The following is a 26788-nucleotide window of genomic DNA, read 5'->3' on the forward strand; positions in this document are numbered from 1 at the left end:
GTGTTGCGCACGGTCATGTACAGTAAGTGTTGCGCACGGTCATGTACAGTAAGTGTTGCGCACGGTCATGTACAGTAAGTGTTGCGCACGGTCATGTACAGTAGGTGTTGCGCACGGTCATGTACAGTAGGTGTTGCGCACGGTCATGTACAGTAGGTGTTGCGCACGGTCATGTACAGTAAGTGTTGCGCACGGTCATGTACAGTAAGTGTTGCGCACGGTCATGTACAGTAAGTGTTGCGCACGGTCATGTACAGTAAGTGTTGCGCACGGTCATGTACAGTAAGTGTTGTCCATACAAATACAATGATTGCATCAATTCATGTCATTGTCATTCATATTCTATGTGGCTGATGAATGCATAGTAGGCTGTAACGCGTCCCCGTTACAGAAAGCGTTGTATGGATTGTCATTGTGTTGGCGAACGCGTACCAGGCCCAGGTTGCGTATGACCGTGTTCTTACATGGGATGTATCACAGCTGCACTATAGAGCCCCTAGTTAGGTTGAGTGGTGTAGTGGTATAGATTGAGCCCGTGTAGTGGTGGGATGGATTGGTTGGCTGGAGTGGCACTCTGATTCGCCAGGCTGGTTCATTATTTCCAGCCTCGAATAGTTCCCCCGACACACCATGGCAACGGTTGAGCCAGAGGAATCCGCGGTCAGCCACAGGCCCGCCAACCCCATCAACCCAATATCTCTACTCATTAATACAACGTTGTGCTCAACATTGTAAGGAAAGCCTGGTGTTCAAATTGGTTTACCAATCAAGTCTGGTGGGGATGAGGTAGTGGTTATGTCCTGACCTGAGTGAATACCTTGTGGTTGGACGATTGAACTGGAGGAATGGTGCATGTTTGTTATTGAATGTGGGATTGGGAACTACGTCTGAATGTTCTGATGTTCAGGTGAACATGTAGCCTAGATTTACTTTACTGAATCTTCTTGGGGGCTTTGTCTCGTGTCTCCCGTCAAACAAGCATAGTTTGGGCTCAGTTTGTTTTCTCTGAGTGTTCGGTGACGAACGTTCGAGGTTCACTCATCATATAAGATGTAGACTCGAGAAGGGAAACGTGGCAAGAGAGCAGCCATTTATTTAATGAGGCATTCACTTTTCAAGGCCCCTTCATTAGGAATGTAATAGAGGCTTAGATTGATCTGCAAAGGTCACTTTTATTAATAACAAGCACTTGTATTGATTTGTATTGTTTGCAGAGCACTATTGAATAATGAATTAACAATGAAACTACATATGTGGGTGGTGTAACTGGAGAGAGGCTGCTCCATACGCTCTCCCTACATTCATGTTCTCCTCCAGCTCTAGACAGATATGACTAGCTTTTCCACAGCTGCGTATTTTCAAAATGTCAATTACCTCAATTGCTAACGAATAGTGCTGTACTTTTCATTGTGTGATAGGTTTGAAATCTTGTTTCAACAGGCTGCAAGTGAAGTACTTGACGTTTAGGGCAAAGGCTTCTGGGTAGAGTAGTTTGATAAAACCAGTATGAGACAAGTAAGCTAGTGTATAGCCTACACCAGAGAAGGAGTAGCAGGGTTGTTGGAAATGACTGAAATGTTTAGACTGAAGCTGATGTGGAGGTCTGTGGGCATGTCCTACCTCGAGTGATAGTTCACTGTGTAGTGTAGAACAGACAATGACAGCAGTGTGGATTTATCCAACCTGTGCGTGTCCTTGTGCACCCTACTACCCTCATCTCACTCTTCGTGTGTGTGTGCGTGTGCGTGCGCGCGTGCATGCGTGTGTGTGTGTGTTTGCGTGTATGCCCCAGTGAGTGTCTGTGTGAGTATGCCCCAGTGAGTGTCTGTGTGAGTATGCCCCAGTGAGTGTCTGTGTGAGTATGCCCCAGTGAGTGTCTGTGTGAGTATGCCCCAGTGAGTGTGTGTGTGAGTATGCCCCAGTGAGTGTGTGTGTGAGTATGCCCCAGTGAGTGTGTGTGTGAGTATGCCCCAGTGAGTGTGTGTGTGAGTATGCCCCAGTGAGTGTGTGTGTGAGTATGCCCCAGTGAGTGTGTATGTGAGTATGCCCCAGTGAGTGTGTGTGTGTGAGTATGCCCCAGTGAGTGTGTGTGTGTGAGTATGCCCCAGTGAGTATGCACTAGCCCCAGTGAGTGTGTGTGTGTGAGTATGCACTAGTGTGTGTGTGTGTGTGAGTATGCCCCAGTGAGTGTGTGTGAGTATGCACTAGTGTGTGTGTGTGTGAGTATGCCCCAGTGAGTGTGTGTGTGTGTGTGAGTATGCCCCAGTGAGTGTGTGTGTGTGTGAGTATGCCCCAGTGAGTGTGTGTGTGTGTGAGTATGCCCCAGTGAGTGTCTGTGTGAGTATGCCCCAGTGAGTGTGTGTGTGAGTATGCCCCAGTGAGTGTGTGTGTGAGTATGCCCCAGTGAGTGTGTGTGTGAGTATGCACTAGTGTGTGTGTGTGTGAGTATGCCCCAGTGAGTGTGTGTGTGTGAGTATGCACTAGTGTGTGTGTGTGTGAGTATGCCCCAGTGAGTGTGTGTGTGTGAGTATGCACTAGTGTGTGTGTGTGTGTGAGTATGCACTAGTGTGTGTGTGTGTGAGTATGCACTAGTGAGTGTGTGTGTGAGTATGCACTAGTGAGTGTGTGTGTGAGTATGCACTAGTGAGTGTGTGTGTGAGTATGCACTAGTGAGTGTGTGTGTGTGAGTATGCACTAGTGAGTGTGTGTGTGAGTATGCACTAGTGAGTGTGTCTGTGCTCTGGGTGTTGATGGAGATTTGGTCTCGCCCGGGCCGAACACACTCTATTGGAATTGACATGCTGTCACCTTTAATCAATGTTCCCAATGTCCCCATCCCCCTGGTTCCGGGGGGGTGTGTGTGCACACGTGAACAAGGCTGTGTGTGTGTGTGTGTGTGTGTGTGTGTGTGTGTGTGTGTGTGTGTGTGTGTGTGTGTGTGTGTGTGTGTGTGTGTGTGTGTGTGTGTGTGTGTGTGTGTGTGTGTGTGTGTGTGTGTGTGTGTGAAAGCAAATTTTCTGAATGTAATGTCTCTTAGTCTGCCAGGACATTCTAAATGACCTCCCATTCCAGTCTATACCAGTACTGCTGCAAGCCCTTCCAGACTCACGTTTCCTCTCTTCAAACTCTGCAGTGTTTTTCACTCTGTTCGTTATTAGTTAGTTCATTTGAAAATGTCTTTGCACATTTGTATATAAAGCCGGTTGTGGTTTTAGTAAAACAGTCAGTCTACTCTTCAGTACCTCAAGGGGTTTGGCTGTGACATCTGCAAGGCACAGTTCACCCTTAGGCTTTGGTTCAGCTATCTCTTACCATTTGTCACTACTGACTATTCATGCTTCACTAGCATAGCATGATTATCCCATGTTAAACCCCATGCCATGTGACCTGGGTGTGTTAACAACATGCTGATACCAGTGTACTCAGCAATACCCATCAGTCACTATGGCAGCAGTGTGCTGTAGGGGCCCTACTCTGAATGGTGGGGGCTACTGATTATGATTACACATCATGTGCAACACAGCCACAGACTATTATTGTGTGTCACACAATACACCTGCTGTACAAAACATTAAGAACACCTGCTCTTTCCACGGCAGACTGACCAGGTGCATCCAGGTTAAAGCTATGATCCCTTATTGATGTCACTTATTACATCCACTTCAATCAGTGTAGATAAAGGGGAGGAGACGGGTTAAAGAAGGAATTTTAAGCCTTGAGACAATTGAGACATGGATTGTGTATGTGTGCCTTTCAGAGGGTTAATGGGCAAGACAAACACGCTCAACAGTTTCCCGTGTTTATCAAGAATGGTCCACCACCCAAAGGACATCCAGCCAACTTGACACAACTGTGGGAAGCATTGGAGTCAACATGGGCCAGCCTCCCTGTGGAACCATCACCAGCATCACATCATTCTTGTGGCTTCAGTGTGTAAGCATGTCTGTCTGTCTTTCATCATGCGGGAGACCGTTACAGCAATGGACCCGGGCTTCACATTATCCAGTAGGTCTCAGTTTTCAACCGTGTGTGTGTGTGCGTGTTCCGGCTACACATCATTCACCGGGGTACTGAAGGTCACAGAGTCCTAAAAGCTTGCTACTTTACCCCTCAAGGTGTTTCCTTTTGGAACACTGTTGTTGTCCTTTTGGAACACTGTTGTTGTCCTTTTGGAAACACTGTTGTTGTCCTTTTGGAAACACTGTTGTTGTCCTTTTGGAAACACTGTTGTTGTCCTTTTGGAACCACTGTTATTGTCCTTTTGGAAACACTGTTGTTGTCCTTTTGGAAACACTGTTGTTGTCCTTTTGGAACCCCTGTTATTGTCCTTTTGGAACCCCTGTTATTGTCCTTTTGGAACCCCTGTTATTGTCCTTTTGGAAACACTGTTGTTGTCCTTTTGGAAACACTGTTGTTGTCCTTTTGGAAACACTGTTGTTGTCCTTTTGGAAACACTGTTGTTGTCCTTTTGGAAACACTGTTGTCCTTTTGGAAACGCTGTTGTTGTCCTTTTGGAAACACTGTTGTTGTCCTTTTGGAACCCCTGTTGTTGTTGTCCTTTTGGAAACCCTGTTGTTGTTGTCCTTTTGGAAACACTGTTATTGTCCTTTTGGAACCCCTGTTATTGTCCTTTTGGAAACACTGTTGTTGTCCTTTTGGAAACACTGTTGTTGTCCTTTTGGAAACACTGTTGTTGTCCTTTTGGAACCCCTGTTGTTGTTGTCCTTTTGGAAACCCTGTTGTTGTTGTCCTTTTGGAAACACTGTTGTTGTCCTTTTGGAACCCCTGTTATTGTCCTTTTGGAACCCCTGTTATTGTCCTTTTGGAACCCCTGTTATTGTCCTTTTGGAAACACTGTTGTTGTCCTTTTGGAAACACTGTTGTTGTCCTTTTGGAAACACTGTTGTTGTCCTTTTGGAACCCCTGTTATTGTCCTTTTGGAACCCCTGTTATTGTCCTTTTGGAAACACTGTTATTGTCCTTTTGGAAACGCTGTTGTTGTCCTTTTGGAACCGCTGTTGTTGTCCTTTTGGAAACGCTGTTGTTGTCCTTTTGGAAACGCTGTTATTGTCCTTTTGGAACCCCTGTTATTGTCCTTTTGGAACCCCTGTTATTGTCCTTTTGGAACCCCTGTTATTGTCCTTTTGGAACCCCTGTTGTTGTCCTTTTGGAAACACTGTTGTTGTCCTTTTGGAACCCCTGTTGTTGTCCTTTTGGAAACACTGTTATTGTCCTTTTGGAACCCCTGTTATTGTCCTTTTGGAACCCCTGTTATTGTCCTTTTGGAAACACTGTTATTGTCCTTTTGGAACCCCTGTTGTTGTCCTTTTGGAAACACTGTTGTTGTCCTTTTGGAAACACTGTTATTGTCCTTTTGGAAACACTGTTGTTGTCCTTTTGGAAACACTGTTATTGTCCTTTTGGAAACACTGTTGTTGTCCTTTTGGAAACACTGTTGTTGTCCTTTTGGACACACTGTTATTGTCCTTTTGGAACCCCTGTTATTGTCCTTTTGGAACCCCTGTTATTGTCCTTCTTTTGGAACCCCTGTTATTGTTCTTTTGGAACCCCTGTTATTGTCCTTTTGGAACCCCTGTTATTGTCCTTTTGGAACCCCTGTTATTGTCCTTCTTTTGGAACCCCTGTTATTGTCCTTCTTTTGGAACCCCTGTTATTGTCCTTCTTTTGGAACCCCTGTTATTGTCCTTCTTTTGGAACCCCTGTTATTGTCCTTCTTTTGGAACCCCTGTTATTGTCCTTCTTTTGGAACCCCTGTTATTGTCCTTCTTTTGGAACCCCTGTTATTGTCCTTCTTTTGGAACCCCCGTTATTGTCCTTCTTTTGGAACCCCCGTTATTGTCCTTTTGGAACCCCCGTTATTGTCCTTTTGGAACCCCTGTTATTGTCCTTCTTTTGGAACCCCTGTTATTGTCCTTCTTTTGGAACCCCTGTTATTGTCCTTCTTTTGGAACCCCTGTTATTGTCCTTCTTTTGGAACCCCTGTTATTGTCCTTCTTTTGGAACCCCTGTTATTGTCCTTCTTTTGGAACCCCTGTTATTGTCCTTCTTTTGGAACCCCTGTTATTGTCCTTCTTTTGGAACCCCTGTTATTGTCCTTCTTTTGGAACCCCTGTTATTGTCCTTCTTTTGGAACCCCTGTTGTTGTCCTCCTTTTGGAACCCCTGTTGTTGTCCTCCTTTTGGAACCACTGTTGTTGTCCTCCTTTTGGAACCACTGTTGTTGTCCTCCTTTTGGAACCACTGTTGTTGTCCTCCTTTTGGAACCACTGTTGTTATCATTTTGGAACCACTGTTGTTATCATTTTGGAACACTGTTGTCCTCCTTTTGGAACACTGTTGTTATCCTTTTGGAACACTGTTGTCCTCCTTTTGGAACCCCTGTTGTTGTCCTTCTTTTGGAACCCCTGTTATTGTCCTTCTTTTGGAACCCCTGTTATTGTCCTTCTTTTGGAACCCCTGTTATTGTCCTTCTTTTGGAACCCCTGTTATTGTCCTTCTTTTGGAACCCCTGTTATTGTCCTTCTTTTGGAACCCCTGTTATTGTCCTTTTGGAACCCCTGTTATTGTCCTTCTTTTGGAACCCCTGTTATTGTCCTTCTTTTGGAACCCCTGTTATTGTCCTTCTTTTGGAACCCCTGTTATTGTCCTTCTTTTGGAACCCCTGTTATTGTCCTTCTTTTGGAACCCCTGTTATTGTCCTTCTTTTGGAACCCCTGTTATTGTCCTTCTTTTGGAACCCCTGTTGTTGTCCTCCTTTTGGAACCACTGTTGTTGTCCTCCTTTTGGAACCACTGTTGTTGTCCTCCTTTTGGAACCACTGTTGTTGTCCTCCTTTTGGAACCACTGTTGTTGTCCTCCTTTTGGAACCACTGTTGTTGTCCTCCTTTTGGAACCACTGTTGTTATCATTTTGGAACCACTGTTGTTATCATTTTGGAACACTGTTGTCCTCCTTTTGGAACACTGTTGTTATCCTTTTGGAACACTGTTGTTGTTATTCTTTTGGAACACTGTTGTTGTCCTCCTTTTGGAACCCTGTTGTTATTCTTTTGGAACACTGTTGTCCTCCTTTTGGAACACTGTTGTTATCCTTTTGGAACACTGTTGTTGTTATTCTTTTGGAACACTGTTGTTGTCCTCCTTTTGGAACCCTGTTGTTATTCTTTTGGAACACTGTTGTCCTCCTCCTTTTGGAACACTGTTGTTGTCCTCCTTTTGGAACACTGTTGTCCTCCTCCTTTTGGAAGCCCTGTTGTTGTCCTCCTTTTGGAAGCCCTGTTGTTGTCCTCCTTTTGGAACACTGTTGTTGTCCTCCTTTTGGAACACTGTTGTTGTCCTCCTTTTGGAACCCCTGTTGTTATCATTTTGGAACACTGTTGTCCTCCTTTTGGAACCACTGTTGTTATCATTTTGGAACACTGTTGTCCTCCTTTTGGAACCACTGTTGTTATCATTTTGGAACACTGTTGTCCTCCTTTTGGAACACTGTTGTTGTCCTCCTTTTGGAAGCCCTGTTGTTGTCCTCCTTTTGGAACACTGTTGTTGTCCTCCTTTTGGAACACTGTTGTCGTCCTCCTTTTGGAACCCCTGTTGTTATCATTTTGGAACACTGTTGTCCTGCTTTTGGAACCACTGTTGTTATCATTTTGGAACACTGTTGTCCTCCTTTTGGAACCACTGTTGTTATCATTTTGGAACACTGTTGTCCTCCTTTTGGAACACTGTTGTTATCCTTTTGGAACACTGTTGTCATCCTTTTGGAACACTGTTGTCCTCCTTTTGGAACACTGTTGTTATCCTTTTGGAACACTGTTGTCCTCCTTTTGGAACACTGTTGTTATCCTTTTGGAACACTGTTGTTATCCTTTTGGAACACTGTTGTCCTCCTTTTGGAACACTGTTGTTATCCTTTTGGAACACTGTTGTTATCCTTTTGGAACACTGTTGTCCTCCTTTTGGAACACTGTTGTTATCCTTTTGGAACACTGTTGTTATCCTTTTGGAACACTGTTGTTATCCTTTTGGAACACTGTTGTCCTCCTTTTGGAACACTGTTGTTATCCTTTTGTAACACTGTTGTCCTCCTTTTGGAACACTGTTGTTATCCTTTTGTAACACTGTTGTTGTCCTTATAGAACAGTTTTCCTTTTCAGGAGTAGAGGCCTGATGATTTACTGGCTCTGCTTTTTGGAGCCGGACACAGGGAGCTTGGAATCCTAACTCTCGCGTCTACTGTGTCGAAGCAGCAACAGCAGTCACATACCTGCGTTCAAGTGGAACAAACAGGAATGGTCGGTTGCTCACGGAAGGTCATCCGCCTAGGGCACAGCGAGGGAGAATGTGTGTGGGGGGGTGAGCACCATGTGGAAGGGCACTTCTGCATCGTCTTTGTGAAAGCAGCGCTGTGATTGGCATTCTGTGTGTGTTCTCTCCTCCTGTTCCCTTGCCACTGCGGCGGCATGACGTGGGCCAACGTGTCAGAGGTCACTTGGCCTGAATCGGCATGAACGACTCCCAAACCCCCACAGAGACGCCACCACGGTGACAGTTGCCACGGTAATGAACAGTGACAAGCTAATCTGTGTCACTCGGATTGGTCCTGCAGGTTTGATTAAAAGCCCAGACATGTCATTACCCTCTGCTGAAGCCCCACTGCATTGTGGGTATTGACTCCATTAATATCTACGGGAGGGATGGAGAAAAAGACCCGTGGAAGTTTGTGAAGCGTGGCCATGTTTGGGTCTTAACTTCTCTAGGGTAGGGGGCAGCATTTGGAATTTTGGATGAAAAGCATGCCCAAATTAAACTGCCTGCTTCTCGGGCCCAGAAGATATGATATGCATATAACTGGTAGATTTGGATAGAAAACACTCTTAACGTTTCCAAAACTGTTAAAATAGTGTCTGTGAGTATAACAGCACTGATTTGGCAGAAAAATCCAATCAGGAAGTAGTTGTTTTTTTGGTTTTGTAGTTTTCTATTCAATGCCATTACAGTATCCATTGACTTAGGACTCAAATTGCAGTTTCTATGCCTTCCACTAGATGTCAACATGAGTGGAATGAGTGGACCCTAAAGTGTCACAGAGCTTTTTCATGCGCGCGACCGAGAGAGTGCCTTTCTTGTTTACCTTTTATATTGACGACGTTATTGTCCGGTTGAAATATTATCGATTATTTAGGCTAAAAACAACCTGAGGATTGAATATAAACATCGTTTGACATGTTTCTATGAACTTTACATATACAATTTGGATTTTTTTGTCTGCCTGTTTTGACTGCGTTTGAGCCTGTGGATTACTGAAGATAAAGAGACTTTAAAGAGATAAAGAGACTTTATCGAACAAAAGGAACATTTATTGAGTTAATGTCTGCTGAGTGCAACCATATGAAGATCATCAAAGGTAAGGGATTAATTTTATCTCTATTTCTGACTTGTGTAACTGTTCTACTTGGCTAGTTACTGTTTAATGATTTGTCTAGTGGTCTATGTTCTCAAATAATCGTAAGGTATGCTTTCGCCGTAAAGCATTTTTTAAATCTGACACCGTGGTTGGATTCACAAGAAGTTCATCTTTAAACCTATGTAAAATATGTTTTGTTTTCTGAATTTTTATAATGAGTATTTCTTTCTGTATTTGAATTTGGCGCCCAGCAGTTTCACTGGCTGTTGAAGAGGTGGGACGCTAACGTCTCACATACCCAAGAGAGGTTAATTAACTCCTGGTCGGTCGTGTCCACAAAATTATTATTTTTTAAATATCCCTTCCCTTTATTTGGCACCACGAAGAAGCAATTGAATGTATTTGGGTGGTTTGACCCAGTCTTTTGTATCCAGGTGGGCAGGGCACCCGACTCATTGCAGTAGTGAAATGGGCCTGTAAATGTCTTACGCTGCACACGTCAGATGTAATTGGTTAGTGCTAGCATGTCGTAAAAGGCCTATAAAACGTGGGATGTAATTAGCCTACCATGCTAACATGCTGACCACACCGCGCATCGCGTTACATGCGCGAGCATTGCAAAATAAATGTACACATACATGTTATTCAGTAATTTCCTCCAAACTGATCGCTCGCGTCAATGAGCGTCTGCGTAGCCAGGCGCTAAAATAGAACTTGGTTTTAACGCTTGACGTGCTGCAAGTCTCATCTCTCCCATCTCCTCATTGGTTTTTAGGAGCATATACCCACGTGGGTGATTGAAAGATGAACTGAGGTCCGCAGTCCAGTTGGTGGTGGTAATGCACTGTAAAGTTGGTTGCCAACCGCCATATGAAGTCCAAAGAAGAAGAAGAAGCCTGAAGGAGGAGAGATTACTAGAAACTAACTAGGTTTCCTCTTTTATCTGTGGTTTAAATGTCGGAGTAGAGAACACGTGTGACGCAAAATTCTACAAAGACCTTATGCATTTAATGTAAAATAACAACCCAATGTTCATATCCCAGGACAAATTAGCTAGCAACAGCAAGCAAGCTAGCTAGCTAAATGGCCGTGAATGTTTCATGTGTTTCGACCTGTCCCCAAATTAATATAGTTGGTTCACAGTTTGTTTTGATATTTTAACCTGCGTGTCCTGATTGCGTCTGGTGTGGATGGACAAAATCAACATGCGCACGATGGCACACGCAGGACTCACGCCCGTGCCTGGTCTAGTCAGCATGTAACACTGCTTGGAGGGAGAGAAGGGGAGAGGGAGGGAGAGAGAGACCTTGTGAAGGTAATTAGCTGATGATACCACACAGTTAAATAATTAGCCAGCTGCTAAAAGCTGGTGATAAGCGGTACCAGAGCGAGAAGTCTAGGACCAAAAGGCTCCTGAACAGCTTCAAGCCATAAGGCTGCCTAGTCTGGGACCAGAAGGCTCCTGACCAGCTTCAAGCCATAAGGCTGCCTAGTCTGGGACCAGAAGGCTCCTGAACAGCTTCAAGCCATAAAGCTGCCTAGTCTGGGACCAGAAGGCTCCTGAACAGCTTCAAGCCATAAAGCTGCCTAGTCTGGGACCAGAAGGCTCCTGACCAGCTTCAAGCCATAAGGCTGCCTAGTCTGGGACCAGAAGGCTCCTGAACAGCTTGAGGCTGCTTATTTCATTCTCTTATTTCACTCTCTTGCACAGGTTCGATGTACACTCAGTGGACTCTAACCACACACTCACACATACTACACTGACTCTCCAACACACACAAACACACAACACGCACACCCGTACATATTGATGCTGACACCTCTTCACATGCTGCTGCTACTCGCTGTTATCTGTGCATAATAACTTTTTCCGAACATAGTAATATCTACCTTGTACCCCAGCACATTGACTCGGTGCTGGTACCCTGTGTATTTAGCCAAGTTATCGTTACTCATTCTATTTATTCCTCGTTATTACTTTTTCAAAATCTCTCTGCATTGTTGGAAGGGCCTTTAAGCGTTTCACTGTTAGTCTACACCTGTTGTTTGCAAAGCATGTGACAAATATCATTTGATTTGATATCGCTACACTATATAAAAACCACACTTTTTAAATATTTTTTACCTGCAAGTAAACACAACAGCCTGCGGTGGACATGAAAGGAGTAGAACAAGCTGTGGTGTTACACAAGGAAAGGAGACTTTAGTTGTTGTGAAGTTGTGTTCCACTTGTTCTCCCTGGCAGTGGGGTTCAGTGGCCCCATCAGCAGGAGCCCCAGAACATCAGCATGTAGAGAGATGAATAGGCAGCTCTTGTCATCCTGTCCCTCACACGCGCGTGTGTGGCTGTTTTCATGTGCGCATGTGTGTGTTTTCGTGTGTGTTTGTGCGTCCATAGTGTCGACCATAGTGTTTGATTTGTGGCCCCGAGCGGAGCACTCTTCCCTTAATGAGCCTCCTGCCCTCCCGACAGAGGGCCAACCTTGGAGAGGAGCTGACCTGGTTTCCACACCAGAAACACTCTAGAGGATGGTGAAGAGAGGCAGAGATGGAAGGAGGGAGAGGTTGTCCCACAGGGGATTGCTGTTGCTGTTAGATAACAGACCCATGTTTCTCTGGTCTAAGGGTTGTTTGTTCTTGACCGTATTTCCCTTTGGCATCAAAACAGGCCCTGGATCAAGTCATGGGAGTCATTTAGGAGAGTAAATTGTTCTGTTGGAGTTGGCAGTGATTAAAGTAGGAGTTTGGTGTCTGGTTTGTTTTGAGTATGTTAGATGTTTGATCATGTGACGTATAATAAGGAACTGGCATGCTTAGCTGGAGGTTTAGACATGAGAAATGTCCTTTTCAGTCAAGACAGTGGACTGAATATTATTTCATTTGTCCTACAAGTAGATCCCCAATTTAACGAGGAAGACCTCACATTAATGATATCATTATATTACACATAAGAACAGGGAGTTCTGTCATGCTTCACCCTAATCATGTGACCTTCCCCCCCATCAGATCTGGGCCAACTATGAGGAGAAGAAGGTGGAGGAGGTGGTGCACGTGACGGAGGAGAAAGAGCGCACAGCCAACTACAGAGCTGTGTATGTCACCGAGATCACGGACACCATGCACTTCTACACCCAGGACGTGGAGACAGGTGGGTTGTCTGATAATTTGACTGGGTTGTTTTGGTTTGTGTTTTCGTGTGTGTGTGTGCGAGAGACGGGACTAGTACGAGGCTGACTTCATGGATGACGGGCAGTTCTGCATCACAGCCCAGACTGTCTCTCTCTGCTCTCACATGTATCTCCCTTCTGCATCCTCCACCTTCCTGCAGAGAAACACACCAACGTTCCGCTTGTTTTTGCTACTGAAAGACTGGAATAAATCACCAGGTTATTCTGACATTCCCCAGTGGAGGGAGGGAACGTTTGAGACAGAATAAATAACAATCCCAGGTGTCTTGGCGTGGCTGCTCCCATCATCACCCTCCTCCCCTCGCTCTCCGTGTGCGATGCATTATGGGTCGGTGTGAGGAGAGGTCCATCGTTTAGCCCTCTGAGCTTAAAGAGGTGATCTAGTGTACAGCTTCTCCTGTTGCTGTTGTACTTAATGGTCATCATTGTTCTCTCTGTGGGCTGCCAAGGTTGTGTGTATGTTTGTCTGCATGTTTGTGTTTGTGTCTGTCTGTTTGCATTCTGTGTGTGTGTTGTGAGCGACAGTGTGTTTATGTAGGCCTGTTAGCCCGAGCCCAGTGAAGCAGCACTATGGCCAGCCACTCATGTAATTACTACTAACCCATCCAACCCCCTGCCATCGACAGAGGGAACCAACCCTCACATTTTATATCATTATCATTCTTCTAGCTGACCCAGACTCAACCCCCTCCACCCATCCACAGCCCAAAGGCATTAGACATCTACAATGTTAAGGGATGTCTTTCTGTTAGGCTCTCCTTTAAACAAAAATAACATTCTTACCGTTAATATTAATATTCTTACCAATGTTTTCTACACACTCTGAGTGTGTCTCATGCATAGCCCTGTGTCTAACAACACGCTGGTTAGTGTGTACACTACACACTACAGCCGTAGAGGTGTCTGCCAAATACTGGCCCCAGCGCCTATCCCCTTTTGGCTCCTTGAATAGGACGGGAGGCTGTGATTCAATGTGACTGTGTGCATGGTCTCATGCCTCGTGGGAACGAGGAGTTGGTTGGACAGAGCAGGGGTTAATGAGCGTGTTGCATCATCAAACATACACAGACCCTTTGCTTTTATTGGTTCAATCACTCTCTTTCTCGGTCATTCACTCAATCACGCATTCACTAGTGTGTGTTCCATAACGAGGTGGGGGTGGGTGGGGGTCTCACTCCCCCTCCCGTTCATGGGGCGGCAGGTAGCCTCATGGTTAGAGCTTTGGGCCAGTTAACCCACTGTTCCCCTGAACAAGGCAGTTAACCCACTGTTCCCCTGAACAAGGCAGTTAACCCACTGTTCCCCTGAACAAGGCAGTTAACCCACTGTTCCCCTGAACAAGGCAGTTAACCCACTGTTCCCCTGAACAAGGCAGTTAACCCACTGTTCCCCTGAACAAGGCAGTTAACCCACTGTTCCCCTGAACAAGGCAGTTAACCCACTGTTCCCCTGAACAAGGCAGTTAACCCACTGTTCCCCTGAACAAGGCAGTTAACCCACTGTTCCCCTGAACAAGGCAGTTACCCACTGTTCCCCTGAACAAGGCAGTTAACCCACTGTTCCCCTGAACAAGGCAGTTACCCCACTGTTCCCCTGAACAAGGCAGTTACCCCACTGTTCCCCTGAACAAGGCAGTTACCCCACTGTTCCCCTGAACAAGGCAGTTACCCCACTGTTCCCCTGAACAAGGCAGTTAACCCACTGTTCCCCGGGCACAGAAGACGTGGATGTCCATTAAGGCACTGCTCTGATTCAGAGGGGTTGGGTTAAATGCTCCTGAAGACACATTTCAGTTGAAGGCTTTCTGACTAGGTATCCCCCATTCCTCTTTCCAGTGGCACTTGACTTTGGCAGAGGCCATGAAATTGACTTTCGTCATCACTTAATTCGTCTTAATGCGATAATTAATTAATTTGCATTAATTTAGAGCCAATCTGAGCCCTGCGTCGCCGTGAGCGTGACAATCCTATCACGTTGGAGCGTGGCAGCCTTTGGCACCCGACATAACCCCTCACTAATACTACATACGTACACACCACCCATCCAGGAGATCTTCAGGTGTTGGAGCGTGCTCAGAACAGATCTTCTCGATGTAGCTGCATATATCCCCCACGTCCCCGGAGGAAGTTGGGTAGAGAGCTGATGATGTGCCATGTAACCTATGTGATCACCGTGACGACTAGTGTGATTGACAGGAAACACACTGGCACAGACAGGGTTGATTAGCCTGATAACAGTCGGAAGCCTGGAAAGCACATGTGAAGAACCAGAACAGGATAGAGACACACACGTTAGGTTTAGGAAACGTAGCTACAGCACCTCGGCTGGTAGTACTGCACTCTTTGCGTTCAAGCACAGTTTTAGTCATCTTTCATTAAAAAAAATTCATGATTTCAGATGAACCAGCAATGTGGGGCCTTTTTTTAGTTTTTAATTGGCCGATGTTTCCCACCGAGCGAGTTATGTGCTCGTTAGGAAAAACAGGATTGTTATTTTCAGCAGGCAAGCAAATATGACCAGAATCACCCCCTGTGACCCTCTCTCTCTCTCTCTCCCCCTCCTACCCCCTCTCTCCTTCTCTTATCCTCTTTTCTCTCTCTCTCTCCCTCCTACCCCCTCTCTCCTTCTCTTATCCTCTTCTCTCTCTCTCCCCCTCCTACCCCCTCTCTCCTTCTCTTATCCTCTTTTCTTCTCTCTCTCCCTCCTACCCCCCTCTCCTTCTCTTATCCTCTTTTCTTCTCTCTCTCCCTCCTACCCCCTCTCTCCTTCTCTTATCCTCTTTTCTCTCTCTCTCTCCCTCCTACCCCCTCTCTCCTTCTCTTATCCTCTTTTTTTCTCTCTCTCTCTCCCTCCTACCCCCTCTCTCCTTCTCTTATCCTCTTTTCTTCTCTCTCTCCCTCCTACCCCCTCTCTCCTTCTCTTATCCTCTTTTCTTCTCTCTTTCCCTCCTACCCCATCTCCTTCTCTTATCCTCTTTTCTTCTCTCTCTCTCCCTCCTACCCTCTCTCTCCTTCTCTTATCCTCTCTTCTCTCTCCCCCCCCTCCCTCCCACATTAAGGCCCACAGCCCCTTGAAGAGCACTTCAAAGCCCAGGCCCAGTAAATTCTTACAAGCCGAGTGCTTGTAAGAAATGTTTTTTCAGAGACGGCAGAATTTATAATGTAGGGGAGGGGGTGATTTTAGAAATAATATGAAGATTGGTTTTTGATAATGACATAGCTTTCTGTGTTGTGGTTAAGTTGGTCCTAAGGCGACCGGCACCGACAAATTGCCATTAAGCAGTAGGCCCTGTGGCTCCAGGGGCTGTTTCTGAAATAGAGGGCTTTTGCCAGGTTTCCCCCTAACCAGTGTGTATTCCCACCTTTCACAGAGAGCAGGGATCTCCCTAAATGTACATCCCCCAATGCCACACCATACGCTATTATGGAAATAGATTCTGACACATATAGGATGCTGTGAATTCATCACCTGCAAATAGATGTTCTCGCTCCCTATATTCTTTCCATACTGTAGCAGAATTCTGTACGAGGCAAACAGGTCGACCACAACAGACAGCAATCTACCTGAGAGAGAGTTTTGACCTTGTCTCTCCCTGCCTTACCTGCTCCTCTCTCTCTCCCTCCCTGTCTCTCCCTCACTCCTCTCTCTCACGCTTAAGTGTTTTAAGATCAGAGGTGAGAGGTCAGGCAAGTTTTTTTGTTGGCAGCTGCCGTCATCACTCCATTTACTGTCTGGATAAAAATACGCCGCTGGGGCGAAGGCTCCTTGACCGACCTTGAGGCGCTGGGCGAGCCGTGTGGGACATAGGAGATAAATCCAAAGGGAATCAATCCAGACGTTTCGCCCTCCTCTCTTTTCGAAGGGGTTGAAGACACACTGTTATAAAGTGTAAATAAAACTGCTAGTTCTCATTAGTTCCCATTGTGCTCTGTTCTGTTCGTACTCTGCCTGTGGTCACTGTGTCTCACATACCAAGAGAAGATAGTAGGCTGTATTTTCATCTTCTCTTAAGCTCCCTGATGTCTCTTAATTAATGGTCCCTAAACAGTGAAGCAAAGTGCACAGTAATATCTTTACCATTTCCATTATTCTCAGGGGGGGTCGGTTGCGACAGTTTTGCTTGTGAGAATGTTTTTTATCAGTCAGATTTAATTACCGAAAGAGTGAGTGAGTGTGTGTGTGTGTGTGTGTGTGTGTGTGTGTGTGTGTGTGTGTGTGTGTGTGTGTGTGTGTGTGTGTGTGTGTGTGTGTGTGTGTGTAAACGTGTGGTAGAAGTTGTTGGGAAAGGAATTTTCCTGGGGAAATGCTACGGATACCATAACATTTCTCATCTCTCTCCCTCTCCCCATCCCTCTCTCCTGAGACGATTTGTAATTACTCTGAGGGGAACCTGCATAAGATATCTGACCTTGGACACACTGAAAGACAGAGGCCGCTCTGTGCAGCTGAGGAAAGTGACAGGCTACTAAAACACTGTTGGTTTTCCTCTGGTTTGCAGCCTAGGGATTAACAAAATATATTTTGATTTTCTGTCTCTAGCTTGGCCCTCTTTACCTGTCCATGACTAGAGCATTGAGAATGATTTTTAGTCTAGAGCTACACTCTCAGACCGTCCAGGATTGGGATTCAGGCCCACCAAGCCTCAGCCTGGATCAGACCAGACTTAGGAGCAAAGAGCCTGCAGCGCTACAGCCTAGCCCAGACCAGACCAGAGTTAGGAGCAAAGAGCCTGCAGCGCTACAGACCAGACCAGAGTTAGGAGCAAAGAGCCTGCAGCGCTACAGACCAGACCAGAGTTAGGAGCTAAGAGCCTGCAGCGCTGCAGACCAGACCAGATTTAGGAGCAAAGAGCCTGCAGCGCTACAGACCAGACCAGACCAGAGTTAGGAGCAAAGAGCCTGCAGCGCTACAGACCGGACCAGAGTTAGGAGCAAAGAGCCTGCAGCGCTACAGACCAGACCAGAGTTAGGAGCAAAGAGCCTGCAGCGCTACAGACCAGACCAGAGTTAGGAGCAAAGAGCCTGCAGCGCTGCAGACCAGACCAGAGTTAGGAGCTAAGAGCCTGCAGCGCTACAGACCAGACCAGAGTTAGGAGCAAAGAGCCTGCAGCGCTACAGACCAGACCAGAGTTAGGAGTAAAGAGCCTGCAGCGCTACAGACCAGACCAGAGTTAGGAGCAAAGAGCCTGCAGCGCTACAGACCAGACCAGAGTTAGGAGTAAAGAGCCTGCAGCGCTACAGACCAGACCAGAGTTAGGAGCAAAGAGCCTGCAGCGCTACAGACCAGACCAGACCAGAGTTAGGAGCAAAGAGCCTGCAGCGCTACAGACCAGACCAGAGTTAGGAGCAAAGAGCCTACTACGCTACAGACCAGACCAGAGTTAGGAGCAAAAAGCCTGCAGCGCTACAGACCATACCAGACCAGAGTTAGGAGCAAAGAGCCTGCAGCGCTACAGACCAGACCAGAGTTAGGAGCAAAGAGCCTGCAGCGCTACAGACCAGACCAGAGTTAGGAGTAAAGAGCCTGCAGCGCTACAGACCAGACCAGAGTTAGGAGCAAAGAGCCTGCAGCGCTACAGACCAGACCAGAGTTAGGAGCAAAGAGCTGGCAGCGCTGCAGGCTGGTCCAGACCAGACCAGAGTTAGGAGCTGGCAGCACTGCAGGCTGGTCCAGACCAGACCAGAGTTAGGAGCTGGCAGCACTGCAGGCTGGTCCAGACCAGACCAGAGTTAGGAGCTGGCAACGCTGCAGGCTGGTCCAGACCAGACCAGAGTTAGGAGCTGGCAGCGCTGCAGGCTGGTCCAGACCAGACCAGAGTTAGGAGCTGGCAGCGCTGCAGGCTGGTCCAGACCAGACCAGAGTTAGGAGCTGGCAGCACTGCAGGCTGGTCCAGACCAGACCAGAGTTAGGAGCTGGCAGCACTGCAGGCTGGTCCAGACCAGACCAGAGTTAGGAGCTGGCAGCACTGCAGGCTGGTCCAGACCAGACCAGAGTTAGGAGCTGGCAGCACTGCAGGCTGGTCCAGACCAGACCAGAGTTAGGAGCTGGCAGCACTGCAGGCTGGTCCAGACCAGACCAGAGTTAGGAGCTGGCAGTGCTACAGCCTTCCAGGTGCCACTCTCCACATTATTCACATTCTACCTTTATGCCCAGCAGCTGTTCTCCACCTAATGATGCTGGAACACCACTCAGTCAGTCTCACTCCTTCCTACTATCATGCTGGTATTCAATCTCTTTCTTGTTCTGTTGCTAAATCTATCTTTCTCCCTCTTGTTCCTTATGCTCTGTGGTTCGGTCTCTGTGTTTTAGTTTTTCTCATTCTCTCCTTATGTCTCACTCTCACCTCTCGCTAGCTCTCTCGCTCTCTCTTTCTCAAATGTTCCCCTCATTCAGTGAAAACCTAGGGGTTTTAAAAGGTCCCAACGCCCCAGAACTGTCCGCCACTGTGGAGTGCCTTAACGTGTGACGGCACACATTGTTTTTGGGAGCAGTCAACGGGGGGCCTCGTAACACTGGTGTGCCAGACCATTAGCATTTGCCAGTATTGATGTCAATAAGAGGACATTCTCTATCGATCTGTCCGAAAGGGAATACAGGGGGCTCTAACCAGGCCTTAATGTGAAGCAGCGAACTAGGGCCATCTTAGAAACAGCACTCCACTCCCGGGCTGTGTTCATTAGGCACCAAATGGAATAAAACGGATTGAAACAGGGAGGGTCTTCCTGGCCAATGCGAAATGCAACGTTTTTGTGTTCAGTTGCGAAATGTTTGACTTTTTTCCCCATTGTGTGCTCAAATGAACACAACCCTGCTTAATGCGGACGGAAGATGGCTGGATGAAGCTCAGTGCACATAAGCAAGTCCCTGTTCCCATGTGATCCTCTGTAGAGGATGGCTCTTTGTTTCCCCCCGCCTACCGCTGGCCTCTGTCTTTTGAGGACACCGTCATCCTAGAGAGGGCAGTAGTTTGTCATGGTCATGATTTTATCCTCACATCTCTAGGCCGTCCTTGTTTCACCGGGTCTATATTCTTCAGTCGTGCTGAACTACGTCTTGTTTCTCTTCAGCTGGTCTGTAAACAGCTGTGGTGACACTCCGCACAAACTGCAGTGGCCACGGCTGTAGAAAGCAACAACAAACTCAAGCAGGGAGAAAAGGAGACACTGCAAGTTTTATTTGTTTTCTTAACTCCCCACCACCGCGCCGGATGATGCAATATTTAGCGGTCCTCAGATGAGCTTTAAAGCGAAGGCATCCATTGTTGAATTTGAATGGAACTGCAGATTGAAAGGTCAGATCACCTGTCTGCTCAGCTGGAGCACGGTTTGTTCTGAGGGGTGTATTTTGGAGGGAGCAGGACCCAATCCGGCTTGCTCTTGGTCTTAGTGCTCTGGTTTCACTAGTAACCAGAAAGGCAACGCTGGTTACCTTATGTGGCGGTGAATGGCTCTTCTCTTGGCAACGGACCCACTTACACTCTTCTCCTCCAAACTACAAGTACAGGTGAACCCTCCTAATGTGGCACCGCACCCGGGTATATTGGGAGAAAATCCGCATTAGCCTCACTCGACGAGGCCTCAATGGGAGTGTAGAGAGCAGGAGAAAAGTCACAGATGCTGCCTCTTTGTCTCTTCTGGGTTTTCAAATGACAGAAACTGTAATTTGGTGGTGAGGGCCCCCTCTCCGCCTGCCAGGAGGGGGAGAGAAAGATTGAGAGAGGGAGAGAGTGCTGTGCGATGCGACTCTGAAACGCTCTTCCACAGGCAGAGTGGGCATTAGTGAGGCTCTGCCATCATTTGTTTTTTATGGCGGCCTCGCTCCACGCACAGCGGCTGCCGACACTTCCTCCCAACTGGTGCCCAAAAGAGGAGTAAATTGCTCCCCATAAAGCCATTTTATCTCTCCCCCCGCATCTCCAGTTCCTCCTTTGTCTGTGTTGGGGTAGGTTGTCTGTTATCATTCTCTCTGTGTGTGTGTGTGTGTGTGTGTGTGTGTGTGTGTGTGTGTGTGTGTGTGTGTGTGTGTGTGTGTGTGTGTGTGTGTGTGTGTGTGTGTGTGTGTGTGTGTGTGTGTGTGTGTGTGTGTGTGTGTGTGTGTGTGTGTGTGTGTGTGTGTGTGTGTGTGTGAGCAATCAGCAGTGTTGTTCCCGTTCCCACCTGGAAGTTCTTTAACACAAGCCGCCATCCCCCCAGAGGATGAAGCCTGTCCAAACCTCATGCATATTTAACAGGCCAAACTAGCAGGTAGAGTTAGCACTGTGTGCGTCAGCCCGGTGTCATCATTCAAACTGCCCGTGCACACACACATTCACACACACCGTATGCACACGTTACAACTGCTAAAATAACAGACACCAGTGCCTATATAGCAGATCTGATAAAGACCCCGGGAACAACATGTACTAAATGGAAATGAGAGTCTTCGGAGACCTCCCAGAATAACTGTTGTTTTTGGGTTAGTTACACATTTCCCTGATGAGCTCCTTTCTCCATGCCGCTGCGTGCGTCTCATACATTTGAATATTGAGCTGATTACAGCTGGTGAAATGTTGCCTCTTTCTGCGCTTCTCCTGTCCGTTTTTTTTGTTCCCCTTTTTCTCTCTTTGGGTGTCCTGAATTAGACTTTCTGCATCATTTGGAAAATGCTTAACAATGATTTAGTGTTTAATTTCTTCATTTGGGAAGGGAATTGGAATTATCCTAGCTTTTTAGTAACCATTTAGCAGTGATTCTCTAATCTGTTCTCTGGTCTTCTGTTTCATTCTGGATGGGATGATTTTCGTTGTTGATGGTAATGATTTGGTCAAATAGGATTCCGCGTGGCCTTCGGTCGAGTGCGGAGGACGACATGATCCAGTGTTTTCATAGCTTTTTGTTTTCTTTCCGCGAGTACGCCTCATTCGCCACACCACAGCCAAATGCCATTTTAATCAACCCCAACTAAAATCATTTTCTCTTCTCTAAAGCCTAATCGCTTTCTCCGTTCCGCGCGGGGCATTTACAATGTAATTACATATGATTTACCAACAGCTGCAGCCATAATGGCGCATAAACAAATTACAGAACAGAGTGAGAGAAAAGAGAGGGAAGGAGGAGAAAAGAGATCTAGAACAGTCTTCATTTTATGTGGATCAGTGCTTTTGCTCACTAGCAAATACACAAAGCGAGGCCTGTCACACTGGAGACCCATTAGCCTCTTCCACTGAGACTACAAATACATAGATTTGTCTTTCTTTTCTTCAAACCAACGTGGAATTGGGACCTGGGACTCTCCTTACTACATACGTCTCCTGGTATTTTTCCTAGCCTGATTTGGCTTTGCCAGAGATGCATGTTGCAGATCTCTCTGGGTTGCTGAAGGCAGGAAACCAACCGTAGGCGTCGGTTCACTGGACACTCACAGGGTTTATCTTTAGATTTCTCGGCAGTGTATGCAAACAGACAGAGGGAGATGTAGGCTGTTTTATGTTTTTTACACATCGGTTGGGCTGGAATGATGTTCTTTCAAGCTGAAAAAAGGAACACTTTGCCTGTGTGTTTACCTGTGTGTGTGTGTGGGTGCATCTATGCTTGCCAGAGTGCTAATCCATCAGCCACTCCTGGGCTACAATCACCTATCCGGACCCGTTTTACTGCCGATGCGGAGCCCCACCGGGCCTTCACGACTGGGATACCGACGTTATCTGCCCGAGGGAGTTATTCATCTAGCCAGAAGTTAGCCAGCTCACAAGCTAACGTGAGTAGTTCAGCTAACCACAGCTAGCGCTTATCAGCTATCCTTTAGCTCGGAAAACTATTGCCAGTTTTGTACAACGCGACTCAGACCAGAGCATACCAGACCTATTTTCTCTCCATATCCCCGGATTTTTACCGCAAGCTCTGGACATTTACACCTGGATCTTGCAGCTAACTAGCTGCTATCCGAGTGACTATTGGCTAACATCAATTCCGGAGCAAACACCAATTATCCCGGAGCTAGCCAGCTGAAGAGTTCCATCAGCCACTCCTGGGCTACAATTACCTATCCGGACCCGTTTTACTGCCGATGCGGAGCCCCACCGGGCCTTCACGACTGGGATACCGACGTTATCTGCCCGAGGGAGTTATTCAACTGGCCCCTCCATCGCGACGTAACCTGAACGCCCATATGCTAACTGCGGCCCGCTAATCGTTAGCTGTCTTGAGCATATCGGCTGCTATCTGAGCAGGTCTATCGAACAATCTTACGCCGCGGGCTAGCTTAGTGGAGGCCTCACTGCTCCATCTACGGCTGCCCCCTGGACACTATGATCACTTGGCTACATAGCTGATGCTTGCTTGACTGTCCATTAATTCACGGTACTCCATTCCGTTTATTTGTGTTTTATCTGTCGGCTCTGTGCTTTAACTCAGGATCTGTGTGTAGTTAATCCGACCCTCTCTGCCTAGCCGTCGCCATTTTTACCTGCTGCTGCTGTGTTAACTGACTAGCTGCTGCTATCTCACCTTTTGTTTTAGCTAGCTCTCCCAATCAAGACCTGCAATCACTTTATGCCTTATTGTATGTCTCCCTCAAATATCAATATGCCTTGCATACTGTTGTTCAGGCTAGCTATCATTGTTTTGGTTTGCAATGGACCCCGTAGTTCCACTCTCCGTACCTCTGATACCCCCTTCGTCCCACCCCCCACACATGCGGTGACCTCACCCATTGAGACCAGCATGTCCAGAGATACAACCTCTCTTATCATCACCCAGTGCCTGGGCTTGCCTCCGCTGTACCCACGCCCCACCATACCCCTGTCTGCACATTATGCCCAGAATCTATTCTACCACGGCCATAAATCTGCTCCTTTTATTCTTTGTCCCCAACGCTCTAGGCGACCAGTTTTGATAGCCTTTAGCCGCACCCTCATCCTACTACTCCTCTGTTCCTCGGGTGATGTGGAGGTAAACCCAGGCCCTGCATGTCCCCAGTCACCCTCATTTGTTGACTTCTGTGATCGAAAAAGCCTTGGCCTCATGCATGTCAACATCAGAAGCCTCCTCCCTAAGTTTGCCTTACTCACCGCTTTAGCACACTCTGCCAACCCTGATGTCCTTGCCGTGTCCGAATCCTGGCTTAGGAAGGCCACCAAAAATTCTGAGATTTCCATACCCAACTATAACACTTTCCGTCAAGATAGAACTGCCAAAGGGGGAGGAGTTGCAATCTACTGCAGAGATAGCCTGCAAAGTTCTGTCATACTTTCCAGGTCTATGCCCAAACAGTTCGAACTTCTAATTTTAAAAATTAATCTCTCCAGAAATAAGTCTCTCACTGTTGCCGCCTGCTACCGACCCCCCTCAGCTCCCAGCTGTGCCCTGGACACCATATGTGAATTGATCGCTCCCCATCTAGCTTCAGAGTTTGTTCTGTTAGGTGACCTAAATTGGGATATGCTTAACACCCCGGCAGTCCTACAATCCAAGCTTGATGCCCTCAATCTCACACAAATCATCAAGGAACCCACCAGGTACAACCCTAAATCCGTAAACATGGGCACCCTAATAGACATTATCCTGACCAACCTGCCCTCCAAATACACCTCTGCTGTCTTCAATCAAGATCTCAGCGATCACTGCCTCATTGCCTGTATCCGCCACGGGTCCGCGGTCAAACGACCACCCCTCATCACTGTCAAACGCTCCCTAAAACACTTCTGCGAGCAGGCCTTTCTAATCGACCTGGCCCGGGTTCCCTGGAAGGATATTGACCTCATCCCGTCAGTTGAGGATGCCTGGTCATTCTTTAAATGTTACTTCCTCACCATATTAGACAAGCATGCTCCGTTCAAAAAATGCAGAACCAAGAACAGATATAGCCCCTGGTTCACTCCAGACCTGACTGCCCTCGACCAGCACAAAAACATCCTGTGGCGAACTGCAATAGCATCGAAGAGCCCCCGCGATATGCAACTGTTCAGGGAAGTCAGGAACCAATACACGCAGTCAGTCAGGAAAGCAAAGGCCAGCTTTTTCAAGCAGAAATTTGCATCCTGTAGCTCTAACTCCAAAAAGTTCTGGGATACTGTAAAGTCCATGGAGAACAAGAGCACCTCCTCCCAGCTGCCCACTGCACTGAGGCTAGGTAACACGGTCACCACCGATAAATCCGTGATAATCGAAGACTTCAACAAGCATTTCTCAATGGCTGGCCATGCCTTCCTCCTGGCGACTCCAACCTTGGCCAACAGCCCCGCCCCCTCCGCTGCTACTCGCCCAAGCCTCCCCAGCTTCTCCTTTACCCAAATCCAGATAGCAGATGTTCTGAAAGAGCTGGAAAACCTGGACCCATACAAATCAGCTGGGCTTGACAATCTGGACCCCCTATTTCTGAAACTGTCCGCCGCCATTGTCGCACCCCCTATCACCAGCCTGTTCAACCTCTCTTTCGTATCATCTGAGATCCCCAAGGATTGGAAAGCTGCCGCGGTCATCCCCCTCTTCAAAGGGGGAGACACCCTGGACCCAAACTGTTACAGACCTATATCCATCCTGCCCTGCCTATCTAAGGTCTTCGAAAGCCAAGTCAACAAACAGATCACTGACCATCTCGAATCCCACCGTACCTTCTCCGCTGTGCAATCCGGTTTCCGAGCCGGTCACGGGTGCACCTCAGCCACGCTCAAGGTACTAAACGATATCATAACCGCCATCGATAAAAGACATTACTGTGCAGCCGTCTTCATCGACCTGGCCAAGGCTTTCGACTCTGTCAATCACCATATTCTTATCGGCAGACTCAGTAGCCTCGGTTTTTCTAATGACTGCCTTGCCTGGTTCACCAACTACTTTGCAGACAGAGTTCAGTGTGTCAAATCGGAGGGCATGTTGTCCGGTCCTCTGGCAGTCTCTATGGGGGTACCACAGGGTTCAATTCTCGGGCCGACTCTTTTCTCTGTATACATCAATGATGTTGCTCTTGCTGCGGGCGATTCCCTGATCCACCTCTACGCAGACGACACCATTCTATATACTTCCGGCCCTTCCTTGGACACTGTACTCTCTAACCTCCAAACGAGCTTCAATGCCATACAACACTCCTTCCGTGGCCTCCAACTGCTCTTAAACGCTAGTAAAACCAAATGCATGCTTTTCAACCGTTCGCTGCCTGCACCCGCACGCCCGACTAGCATCACCACCCTGGACGGTTCCGACCTAGAATATGTGGACATCTATAAGTACCTAGGTGTCTGGCTAGACTGCAAACTCTCCTTCCAGACTCATATCAAACATCTCCAATCCAAAATCAAAGCAAGAATCGGCTTTCTATTCCGCAACAAAGCCTCCTTCACTCACGCCGCCAAACTTACCCTAGTAAAACTGACTATCCTACCGATCCTCGACTTCGGCGATGTCATCTACAAAATAGCTTCCAATACTCTACTCAGCAAACTGGATGCAGTTTATCACAGTGCCATTCGTTTTGTTACTAAAGCACCTTATACGACCCACCACTGCGACCTGTATGCCCTAGTCGGCTGGCCCTCGCTACATGTTCGTCGTCAGACCCACTGGCTCCAGGTCATCTACAAGGCTATGCTAGGTAAAGTGCCGCCTTATCTCAGTTCACTGGTCACGATGGCTACACCCACCCGCAACACGCGCTCCAGCAGGTGTATCTCACTGATCATCCCTAAAGCCAAAACCTCATTTGGACGCCTTTCCTTCCAGTTCTCTGCTGCCTGCGACTGGAACGAATTGCAAAAATCTCTGAAGTTGGAGACTTTTATCTCCCTCAACAACTTTAAAAATCTGCTATCCGAGCAGCTAACCGATCGCTGCAGCTGTACATAGTCCATCTGTAAACTACCCACCCAATTTACCTACCTCACCCCCCATACTGCTTTTATTTATTTACTTTTCTGCTCTTTTGCACACCAGTATCTCTTCTTGCACATGATCATCTGATGATTTATCACTCCAGTGTTAATCTGCTAAATTGTAATTATTCGATTTATTGCCTACCTCATGCCTTTTGCACACATTGTATATAGATTCTCTTTTTTTTTCTACCATGTTATTGACTTGATTATTGTTTACTCCATGTGTAACTCTGTGTTGTCTGTTCACACTGCTATGCTTTATCTTGGCCAGGTCGCAGTTGCAAATGAGAACTTGTTCTCAACTAGCCTACCTGGTTAAATAAAGGTGAAAT

General features: G+C 47.1%; 1 protein-coding gene across 1 annotated transcript in view; it reads left to right on the plus strand.

Moving 5' to 3' along the window:
* Positions 1-26788, plus strand: part of snd1 (staphylococcal nuclease and tudor domain containing 1) — a 351126-nt gene that overhangs the window by 265936 nt on the left and 58402 nt on the right. Inside the window, exon 18 of the mRNA XM_071332224.1 lies at positions 12429-12570. Within this exon, the coding sequence (XP_071188325.1) occupies positions 12429-12570 (142 nt within the window). The remainder of the gene's footprint in view (positions 1-12428; positions 12571-26788) is intronic.

The sequence above is a fragment of the Salvelinus alpinus genome, chromosome 11, assembly GCF_045679555.1.
Source record: "Salvelinus alpinus chromosome 11, SLU_Salpinus.1, whole genome shotgun sequence".
NCBI lineage: Eukaryota > Metazoa > Chordata > Actinopteri > Salmoniformes > Salmonidae > Salvelinus > Salvelinus alpinus.